General features: G+C 47.0%; 1 protein-coding gene across 1 annotated transcript in view; it reads right to left on the bottom strand.

Moving 5' to 3' along the window:
- Positions 1 to 2,243: 2,243 nt before the first annotated feature.
- Positions 2,244 to 11,840, bottom strand: part of Alk (ALK receptor tyrosine kinase) — a 718,836-nt gene continuing 709,239 nt past the window's right edge. The window contains exons 27-29 of the mRNA XM_052186316.1: positions 7,772 to 7,906; positions 7,226 to 7,316; positions 2,244 to 3,441 (exon numbers count right to left, since the gene is read on the bottom strand). Coding sequence (XP_052042276.1) covers positions 2,746 to 3,441; positions 7,226 to 7,316; positions 7,772 to 7,906 — 922 coding nt within the window. The 3' untranslated portion in view covers positions 2,244 to 2,745. The remainder of the gene's footprint in view (positions 3,442 to 7,225; positions 7,317 to 7,771; positions 7,907 to 11,840) is intronic.

Below are 11,840 nucleotides of genomic sequence, written 5' to 3'. Positions count from 1 at the left end.
GCTCCCAGAGTGCAGGAGGGCTGCCTCCAATTTCACGTTTATGAACTTCCAGGGGTACCAGGGCAGGGGTGTTACTGTCCTTTTGACCATGGAGGTGCCCCAAGTTGATTTAACATCAGTTAGCCAGGACCCAGACAGCCCTTGGTGCGAGAGAGTTTACCCTTGTCTGCTAAGCAGAACGTACTGTTTAAAGACAGATGCTGCATTTCTCTTTTGACTTGATATATAGAGGTGTCCTATATTAATAAGCTGGTCATTCCTCACTGATTGCCACTTCCACAGAACCATCATGAGACCTTTTTGATTCCTTCTTTATAGACCCAGAATACAAATAATTATACTAGCTTGTGGTTTGATTAACATGGCTCCTGCAGACCTTAATTGGGCCTGTCCACACATCCTAAGTGCAACTTGTTACCATGGTTAATGAGTGTATTAGAGTCCAGCATCTGCATAGATCGCCACAGCCATATGGCTGGCACAATACGCAGTGGACAGTAATCCAGATTCACGGTACCCAGGGACCACGGCAACTTCAATGAAACATCTGATGCCGTCATGGCTCAGTATGGAGTTGTTTATTTACTTATCCATGTACACAGGCTTGAAGGTTTGACCATCATTTACATGAACATTGATACCAATAAAGACAGAGAAAAGCAACACATCCATCAGTGGTAGTAAGGCACAACCTGAATCTGTATTTTAGAGCGGGGGAAGGGCAGAATTCCCCGGTTAATAAGTTGCTCTTCAGTCACAAACTGCCGAGCGGCTAGCTACTAGCGATGGTGCGGTTAGAGACTGGAGCAGTTTTCTCCGTTACTGATCCTCTGGCGCCAGCCTTCAGGACAGCGTTTCTCAAAGCAAGACTCTGGAATCTCCTTGGGTGGTTTGTGAGCTGGAACAAGGGTTTTTTGGTTGTGTGCCTTTTTTTTTTTTTTTTTTTTTTTTTTTTTTTTTGCACAAACTGAAATTTTACTGATAATGTTTTTCAGAACTGCTATTCCCAGTTGTGCTCCTGTCTTCCGGCCTCAGGGACATCCCATGGGAAATGTTTTGGGAAGTTATGGGAAAGTAGTCCCTGGAGTACAACAGAGAATCTGTAGATGTTCAGAATCAATTCGACAGCCAGATAACTGCCTTATGGAAACTCAACGGTTGCCTGGAAATGGTAGTAGAACACAATGGCTCTCCTACTCTCAAAGTGACATTTTTCAGTGGACAAAATGGAGAAGACGGGGAGAAAGACACACACACACACTCACGCACACGCACACGCGTGCGCATGCATGCACGCACACACGCATGCACACACAAGGTCCCTGTGCTTGGAAATGCTTTATACCTAGTGAGTAACAAAAATGCTTTCCCTCCGAAGAGATACTTCATCATGGCTCCCACCGGGAATAAGCTGGACATGAGAATACAGAGCAGAGAAGGGGGAAATGAAAACATACAGATAAATCAGCATTGCATAAGCATGTGTATAAAATTCAATGGGTTCCCGATTCCATTTCATAGAAATAAATTTCATCTGTGAAAACCAGGTTCAGAACACGCCCTGAAACACAGCATTGACCTCAACTCTCCAAGCGATCTTAATTCCAAATGCTTTGCTGTAATCTGCATTTGAGATCTATCTAAATTATGCTATGAGTATTAAATCCCACTTGTGTTCCCAGCAAACCAGGATCTCATGGCTAAGGAAGAGAGCTTGGGGAGAACTGGGGAAGGACTGACCAGATTCCTCCAATGGCCCAATGCATCATGGAGGAGAGGAACTCTGGGCCTCAGATGTATTGATATATGTGTCCACAAATGGATATCTTCCTATGCTTCTATGTATCGCTGCTACTTGAGTTTTAAAAAGTGATCAGATTTGAATGAATGGAAAATGTGAAAGTAAGTAATTCCAATCTTGAGTTTTAAATCCAGTAGGAAACCTCACACGCGGTAGTTTTACTTTTAGTACGAAGATTTCTTTAAGGCATGAGGTATGTTAACAGGGTGTTTGAATCGCTGCATCTCTACTGGAGTTTCATATGCAAAGCACTTGCGATGGATGCATTTTGCTTAGATGAGTATATACACGTTTTTCACTATACTACGAACTAGTCACGACTTTTTTTTTTACAATAGGCGATGAGTTAGAACAATTAAAAAGCCTCTAACCACCACCCACAGCGATGTCTGCTTATGATTTTCTTTTCCAAGTAAATAACACCTCTCCCCATGCTGAGTCATTGAAATTAATTTTTCTTTATTTCTGTTCCCACGAACCCTCGAATGGTTCATATGGTAGCCAAGGAAACACCTACGACTCCCCCTATGAGACATGGAAGCAGCTATTTCTGACTACACGGAAGCAGATAGCACACAAAAAAATCGGCAAGAAGCCTTAGGGGACTGTACAGCAGACCATGCACGAAAACTTTACACAACCAATCTGGGTCTTGCACTGATCGCTTTCCTAAGAATGGCATTTTCTTCTTTTGAGAGGATAGATGAACCCATGCTCAAAAACCTTTCTAATACATCTTGAAAACACAAGTTTTCCGTTTTTTTTCTTTCCTTCCTTTCTTCTTCTTTTTTAATGTGGCACTTAAAAACAAGTTGGCACAAAAATGCAAGTGAGTGACATTTGGTCTCGGGTTTGTGGTGGAGCCATTCTGTCCGTCTCCCTCTGGGTGGGCTCCAGCTCCGCCAGCGGGGAGGGGGGCGGGGGGGGCGAGTGGGGCGCAGGGCTCAGGGCCCTGGCTGGGCGACCTTATTCTTGCTTTTCAGCACGGTGTCCCCCGGGGCAGAGGTGGCTTCCAAGGGGAGACCCTGTTGCTGGTAACCATAGTTGACGTTGCCGCAGGGGAAGTGGCGCAGCCTGAACAGCGGCACCTCCTTCATGGTGGCACTCAGTGCCGACGGCTCGAGCAGCAGCGCAGCCTCGGCTCTGCGGGGCCCCGCGCCCGGCTCGGTCCAGCCACCCTCGGCCACTCCTGCCCGCGCCTGCGGCTTGGCGCCCGGCGGGGGATGGGTCTTTTTGGCAGGCTTCTCCGTGAACCACGAGCCGTAGGTGGGGTTCCACAGGCTGGTCGGCTTGTTTCTGGAGCCCGGGCCTTTGTGCAGCTCCGGGGGCGGGTTGGGCTGAGAGAACGCCATGTTCACGTGGCCCCGATCGGCCGCACCTCGTGGCACCGGGCCGGCTCCGGCTCCGGCTCCTGCTCCCGCGCCCACGCCCACGCCCGGGGACTTCTTCACCAGCGGGCCCGGGGCCGCCAGGGCTGCGGGCTGGGGGGCTGCGGACGCCTCCTCGTGCTTCACAGACTGGGGAGACACTAGCAGAGGAGGCATCCCCTCGGGGTCTTTGGGGCGCATGGGCACTTTCTCCTCCTCTTCTACTACTGGGCCGTATTCGATGGGCAGAGCTGTGTTGATGACATCGGGGTCCTGTGGGAAGGAGAGAGAGGATGGATGAACATGGAATCATAGAGATGTTGGATCTGGAAGAGATGAGAAAGGAGAGAGTAGGGGCGGGGGTGCAGCTGTTTACAGATGATCGATCCATTTCTGTCAACTGGACACAAACTAAAGTCACAAACTGAGAGAACCTGAGCTATGGCCTCCATCGGATTGCCCTGTGGCCTTGTCTGTGGGGCGTCTTCTTAATGATGGGTGTGGGAGGGCCCAGTCCACTGGGGGCAGTGTCACCTCTCCAGGGTTATATACAAAACAAGGTGAGCTGAGCGAGCCAAGGGAACAAGCCAATAAGCCATCTTCCTCCACGGTCTGTCTGTCTCTGCTTCTATTCCTGCCTCCAGGTCCCTGTCGAGCTCCTGCCCTGGCTTCCGGTGATGATGGACAGGAAAGCTTTCCGAGAAAATAAACCCTTTCCTCCCCGAGTTGCGTTTGCTCATGGTATTTATCGTAAACAGAAAACAGCAGAAAAGCAAGCTAATACATTAGTTAACAGGTAGGCGCTGGAGTACAGAGTGAGCTCCACTGTTCTTGAAAACCCGCTGGAGTAGGAGAGGGGACCCAGAGCTTAGGGGTTGAGGGTAAGCCCCCATTCCTGGGGGCAGTGGGATGGGGGAGGGCAGAGCAGAAGCCCCTGGGGCATTTTTACAGATTTAAAATTTTTTATTAGATTTTAATTTATTGTGTGTATGTATATATGTATGTGTGTGTCTTGGTGTGTGTGTGTGTGTGTGTAAGCTGAGGACAATCCTATGGAGTGTGCTCTTTGCCCTCCACTATGTGGGTCCCGGGGTCAAACAGGTTATTTGTCCCTGGCAAGCATGAACCTACCTTACCCCATTGTTGAGTCATCTTACTGGCCCCTGGGCTCTTTTTTTAAACATTACTTTAAAAAATTATGGTCTGTTTCCAAAAATAGTCTTACAGCTTCAAAGACAAAAGGTAACGCGACTTTAGTTTTGTTGTAGGGACGGTGGCAGGGGAGAGGGACACCACAGCTGCTTACAACGTCACTTGCTCCTTCCCTAGGCGCCTGCAGTTTTCCTGGTGTTTGACGGTGGCTGTGGTGTGTTTGCGGTGTGTTGTTCAGAGCAGCTGTTCCAGGCAGAGGCTCATTTGCCCATTCAGATGTGATGGGACTTTTGTGGAGGAGAAGCCATTCACAAAAAACGGCTCGTGCTAGATCACAGTCAGAGTCACGGACTGTAAGATGAAAGCAGACGCAGTTGCCATGGGCTTAAAGAAAAATTTGTGGGCGAAAACTCTGGGGAAATTTAATTCAGTAATAGTGAATGCAAATGGAGGGGAAATCCTCCCTGACTTAAGTTGTACAGAACAGCACACCCGTCTAGTATCCGTCAGCAAACCGTTTAGGAAAACAACTACAAATATCTTTTTAAAAGCCATTTCATTTCTTCCCAGCGTTTTCCACAGTAAGTCCTTTACGACATGCAGCTGTAAGACCACCTGCTTTTGCCAAGGTATTATGTATTTTGGAGAAAACACCCCAAAGAAGGTATATGAATGTGTATGTGTTTATGAGGATATTCTATTCCTGTTACAGCATAATAAACTAAATGTCAGTGAGCCAGGTCCCCTGACTCCCCCTCGCCCCCAGTAACATGGCCACTGCAGTCCAGTTAGATGAAGAAGGCCGCTCACCCTCACAGTTGAGAGCGAGCCCTGAGAGGTTTGGGATAGTGCGTCACTCCTTGGTCTCAGTTGAGGGAAATCGACTTTTCTAAAACATCTCAGTGGCATGGACACCTGATGGTGTCCCATGTGTCAGCAGAGGAGCCCTCCCTCATGCACAGAAGGTGTGCTGGCTGTTTTTCAGGTCAGCTTGACTCAAGCTAGAGCCATCTGAGCTGAGGGACTGCCACTTAAGACAATGCCTCCTAAGATCTGGCTGTAGGCAAGCCTGTAGGGCATTTTCTTAACTAGTGGTTGATGGAGGTGAGCCCTGCCCATTGTGGGTGGGGTTACTCCTGCTCCTGGTTCTGTAAGAAAGAGGGTTGAGTAAACAAATGGTGAGGAGCAAGCCAGCAAGCAGCACCCCTCCGTGACCTCGTGACCTCGTGACCTCTGCATCAGCTCCTGCCTTCAGCTCACTGCCCTGACTTCCTTCTGTGACATGGAAGCGTCAGTCTAATGAACCCTTTCCTCCCCGGCTCGCTTTCTGTCATTGGCCATGGTTTCATCACAGCAACAGCAGCAGCCCTAACTAATATGTACAGGTGGTACATATTATTACAGTACGGGTTATTCACAAAACAAGAGCAACCATGAAAAGACATGAAGCCGGGAAAGGGCCATGTTAGGGAGACACCAGGGAGTTGGAGGGGGTAACGCGGAGGTGGGAGAGAACATTAGTAAAAGAGAAATGGCGGAACAAAGAGGACTAGCCGAAGTGGGGAGCTATAGGGCAGAGAGGATGCTAGCTTAATTTTGTGCCCTGACAGGATCAGAGCCAGGAGGGAGGGAAAGGTGGGGCAGAGTAAAGAGAAAAGTGGCTCTGACATGAAGCCCGAGAGGCTGCTGGTGAGACCCTAATAGGAAGATGGGCTGGGGAAGAGAACTGCTGCAGGGAACGGCAGCCGATCTCTAAGTCTGTGGGAGACTCCGGAGGAAAAGAATTCTCCCACCACGACCTGGATTCCCCTGTCCAACTGATGATGAGTGGGGAGGGGCAGTCTGCTGAAGATGAAGAACAGTCACCATTCAGTCAGGACGGGAGGAAGCAGGAGAGGGCTCCTCTAAGCCCAGCCCCTCCTCTATAAAATGGGATAAAAGCAGCCCTCCCTGAGAACAAAACGAAAATAACACAGGATCCAGGGTTGGAGATGGCTCAGCAGTCAAGAATACTTGTTGCTCTTCTAAAGGACCCGGGTTCAGTTCCCAGGACCTGCTTGGTGGTTCAGGAACATCTGTAAATGCCAGACCCAAGAGATCTGCCGCCCTCTTCTGGTCTCTATGGGCATTGCAAGTGTTTAATCATGTACTAGACACATGTAAGGCAAACCATTGCCACACATACAATAAAAACAAATCTTAAAGAAAAAACAACAGGGAAAAGCAACTTGCATAGTATAATCCCACACAAGTGCTACTGATGAAGGGTTTGAACATTTCTCTGGAGTGGTTTAGCTATTATGTAATTACTGTCTACTTAATGTTAATGTTTGTTTAGCCAGGTTGTAAGTCTCGAGAGCTTTCGTTCTGCTTTATATCCCGTTTCATCTACAAAGAAGTGGTTGGCCCTGAAAGCATATGAAATCACAAGGAATACAAAGTAGATTCAGCAGGCAGTATTTAGATACATATGTAATAATAAAAAGAGGCCGTGAATTTGAGAGGAACAGGGTTGGGGGAGTTGGAGATGGGAGGGGCTGGAGTAAGGAAAGGGAAATGACGTAATTGGTTTTTCGAGACAGGGTTTCTCTCTGTATCCCTGCTGTTATATTTTAATTGTTAAGATGAACACACACAACATTAGCAGGGACATATTATGCTTGTGAGTTGAATAGGTTCTGTCTGGCACTGTGACACGAAAGTGGAAGTTTCCAGTGTTTATTGTGGGACATTGGCAAGGTGGGGTGTGAATCCTGTCTCTTCGGAGATCAGGAATGCTGGGTCTCACCATCAGCATTTTTTTCTGGTGTCTTTAAACAGCCTCCCCCCCCTCACCCCCACAACCCGCTCCCACTCCACCTCCCGTGTAGATCAGAGGCTGGTCAAGGGGAAAAAACATGTATACCTGGGTGCAGTATTCAATCCTCTCCAAAATGATGGCAAAGTTGGGTCTGTCTTCAGGCTGGTGCTGCCAGCACTGAGTCATTATCCGGTACCTGAAAAGAATGAGCACAGTACTCAAGTCAGGGGAAGCACCCGAGGGGCTGCCTCTCCAGAGTCGGAAGACAAGAAGGTCCACTTGACTGAGCGATGCTGCCCCCTGCTGGTCTGACAGGGAAGTCCAGCACAAGCCACCCAGGTAGTTTACGCCAAATCCCATCTCTAAAGCCATGCTTAGGATGAAGTAATTTATTCCCCATCTTGTTTTTTGGAAAGCAGGTGAGGGGACACTATTGGGGACAGAACATACAAGCTCCCCCTCTCTCTCTTGCACGCGTGAGCACGGGAGGGCTGGAAGACTGACCCATCTTATGGAAGTCTCTGGCACACTTGGGACATATTAAAAGAAGGCTACCACCTTCTCCTTAATTTTAAAGGAGCATTTGCAGATCCAAATACTTAAAAACAAGACCGAGCTCAGTTTCTAGTAGGAAGTTCCCAAAGGTCATACACAGGCCCGGGGCAGTTCTTAGGTGGGTCCATCCGTCCTCCACTGGTGACAAACTCCAGAACTTCCTGGTTGCTCTTGCTGGGGTATGGCATATACCCGAGAGAAAATATTTCCCACAGCAACACTCCAAAAGACCTGGGCATAGAGCAGAAGACACAGATACTGATGTGGACGCATGCATGCACAGAGACACCTACGTTTTTATTATGTTTTCCTTTAAGCCATTTTCTGTAGCAAAGGACTCCTTGTATGTGTGTGTGTGTGGGGGGGTGTAGGCTTATGCATGTACACATTTGCACACACATACACGGAGGTCAAAAGATAACAACCTTAAATATTGTTTTTTAGAAACCATCTACATTATTTTAATTTTTAATAATTTAATCTCTCTCTTGTCTTTGTGTCCGTCTCTGACTGTGCATCTCTGTGTTTGTGTGTCTCTCTGTGTATATATTTGCAGGTGTTCACAGAGGCAAGAAGAGGGTGTCAGATTCCCTGGAGCTGGAGTTATAGGCGGATGTGGGCTGTTCAATATGGGAGCTGGGTCCGGAACCCAGACTCTTTGTAAGAACCACAAGTATCCTTAACCACGGAGTCATTTCTCCTGCCCCTAATTTGCCTTTTTTAATTAAAAAATCATTATAAAATATTTTTAGACACAGCCTCTCAGTGGCCCAGGGCTCACCAAGGAAGCTAGGCTGATTATGACGCCCGTGAGCCCCACCCGCCCCTTGTCTCCCCATCCTGTGCATCACAAACAAGGCCACACTCAGCCGCTCCCCCTCTCCCCCTCATGGGTTCTGGAGATAGAACCAGGTCTTTACGCCTGTGACCTCCAGGCGCGGCACTGACTGAGCTGCCTCTCCTGCCCCAGCGGACTTTCTAGCTTCAGAAAAATGAAGAGAACAACCAGGATTCTCTACTAAAAGACGACTCTGGCTGGCTGAGGCTTCTTCCTTCCGGTCGAGCTCTGTGCCTAGGTTTCTTTTACCTGACCGACCACAGTTGTGGAGCCTGGATAACTCTGCTTACTTCATCAGAGCACCATCACTTTCCATGCTAGACCATGTTGGAGCTGGGGTGCGAAGTGTCTGTCAAGCACCCTATCGCCGTGTAACATGGCCACCCTTAGCACATTGCTTCCAGTTCACAAAATATTTTGAACCTCGTGGGGCCATCTTTCTGCACTTTGGTTTTAGTTAATTTTATTTTACTTCTTCTGTGGCAGAGTCTCATTCTGTGGCTTCGGGTTTAAAGCTACGTTGCCCAGCTGGCTTCAAACTCAAAATCCTGCTGCCTCTGGTACTGGGTACTGGGTACTGGGGTACTGGGTACTGGGATTACAGGATGGCTACCACAACTTCCTTAGGTAAATGGTCTCAAACTAACAGAATGGTAAAACCAATGATATTTTCTTCCAGCATGTGTGTTTTGGGCATTGAATTCCGGTCTGGGAAAATGTGGTAACCTGTGACTTCATATGGTAGAGTGTTTTACTGAAGTCTGTTAATCATTATTATTATTATTATTATTTGAGACAGGGATTCTCTGTATAGCCCTGGTTGTCCTGGAACTCACTCTGTAGACCAGACTGGCCTCAAACTCAGAAATCCGCCTGCCTCTGCCTCCCAGAGTGCTGGGATTAAAGGCATGCGCCACTACTGCCCGGTTTAATCATTATTTTTAATCCTATATATTGTCTGTTCACATCTTTTGCACGGGTTTACCTGTCAGGTCATATTATTGTGGTATCATAATTTGTCTTTTGAGTTGTAGACTTTCTTTGTATGTTTTAAACATGTGAATCTTTTATCAAAAACAAAGATGATTATTTTGGGGTGGATTTTAAGGTGGGGCTTAGGGATTGAATCCAGGGTCTTGCTCACGTTGGGTGAGCATTCTAACCACTAAGTTCAGACTCCAGCTCGATGTCCTTTTTTTTTTTTTTTAATTTAATGTTGGGTAGTAAGTCAGGTTGGCCTTGAACTTGCTCTGTAGTCAGGTAGGCTTTGCTAATACAATGCTCCTGCCTCCGCTCCTTAAAGAGTTGTAATGACATGAATGTACTGACACGCCTCACCACAATTTCTATCAGTTGCTTCATGAACTAATATTTTAGTATAACAATGGCTTTCATTTTCAAGTAGTTAAATATATTTATTAAGTTTTTGTGACTTCTTCCCTGAGTTTTCCAGTTACACAATCTTCTCTTTATCAAAGATTAAATATTTGCTATTTTCTAGGTGTGTTTGTTTTTCCCTCTCCTTGAATTCAGTTAGAGTTTATGTTCCGTGGGAGGGAAGGGTCAAATTGGCTTGTTTGTTTGAACGAATCTTCCAACATTTTATAAAATCACCCTGTTCCCTCCTGGCTTTTGATTAAAGATTCCCTCCTGTTTTTAACAGACACGCCCACCACTTCCTCTCATCTCTTTGCTTTCTGCATTGACAATATTGTCTTACTTTTCCTGTCTGTGTTTTGACATCAAATAAGACATTTTTCTCTTTTGCCAATTGTCTTTGATTTCCCTGTTATTTGTTTTAAAGGACTTTTGAGACACCGTTTATTAGGTTCCAGAAATAATATTTTCTGTTTTGATGACAGTTTTAGTCTCTTAGTTTGATGATCAGATTTCAGAGAAAGAAAATCCATCTTTGTTCTAGTGTGTCGATGAGATCCTGCTCTTAGGAAACACGGTCCTAACACGGAAGGGAAAGCACCCGTCTATGCAGCAGGCGTGCTTTGAATGTTGCTGCGTTGGTGAAATAGGCCGCCTGCCTATTGCCAAGAACATGAATTATCCTCCTTTGTGGTCTTTCCGACCTAAGGGGAAAGGAAGACATCCATCCTCCACTTCAGCAAACAACAACATAACAGACAAAAACCAAAATCCAACAAGGAAGAGGGCGGAAGAGTTATACCTATACATTCTCTGCTTGTCTATAGATAGGTCCATGTAGACAGATACTCCTTGGTGACTGCAATATCTTTTGTTGTTATTTAAAAGACAAGACAAGGTCTGGTTGTAGCCCAGGTTGGCCACAAACTGCCAGTTTTTATGCCTAAGCCCTCTGACTGCTGGGGTTACAGGTGTGTGCCACACCATTTGAGAGAATCTGGATGCTAGTATGCCTTCCCGATGCCAATGTACCTTTTCTTCTTAAATACAGACATATTTCCTCCCCATCCATTCCCCCCTCAGTCCCTCCACTGAAGTTTAGAGTGCATTACTCCCTTTAATATTCATTAACATGTGAAGGCATATACAACTTAGACTGTATAATTCTATCATTATTTTGCATGGTAAAATTATTTTAAAATATCACCACCTCCTTTTTATGTGGTTTGATTTTTTTTCCCTCATTGGCTCTTGTTCTGTGGATGGACACCTTTCCGTGTCGAGACTGTAGGGGACTGGAGGCCTAGCCATGTCAACCCTTGTCTACGGTCAACGCTCAAGAGCAGTCTGTCGGGTCACACTCACGTATTCAGAACAATTACTAACATGCTCTTGTCATTCTGCCCTGGGGGACGGCAGGTGTCTGCCACCCTCTCTTTGGTGCCCATGTGCTTCCTCTGGAGGCCTCCACCCCGGCTGTTCCTGATGCATAAGGTTTGAGGTGGGAGGGGGCTTGGATGTGGAGCCGCCAATGATTATCCAGGTTTCACCATCTCTGGCCTGGGCACCTCACGTTGAGACTCACTGGGTTATTAGCTCAAGGCAAGCCTCCCAGGCCTAGAAATAACCAAACCTCTTGCTCACAATAGCCAACACAAGTCTGGAAGGGTCTTCCATCTTAGGACCTCCCCTCATATGGGGCCTCCAGAACTCAGGGCACCCCCATGGTCTTGTGTTTTCTGTGATAGCAACCATTTGCACACCACTTCGACACCTGGACTTGCTCCTCTGACCATTGTCTCGATTCTTCTGTGTAGCAGCGTGCGGGGTCGTTATCGGCACTGCCTGGGGTGGTAAGGCAGTTTGCTTATCTGTGGTTCTCACGCTGTACTGCTTGGCAGTGGATACTGTTACACTAGAGAGGGAGGCTCTGTTCCGGAAACTGTTCCT

The sequence above is a fragment of the Apodemus sylvaticus genome, chromosome 6 (assembly GCF_947179515.1).
Source record: "Apodemus sylvaticus chromosome 6, mApoSyl1.1, whole genome shotgun sequence".
Classification (NCBI taxonomy): domain Eukaryota; kingdom Metazoa; phylum Chordata; class Mammalia; order Rodentia; family Muridae; genus Apodemus; species Apodemus sylvaticus.
Note: the sequence above shows the minus strand (reverse complement) of the source record. Positions and strands in the feature narration are given on the sequence as shown.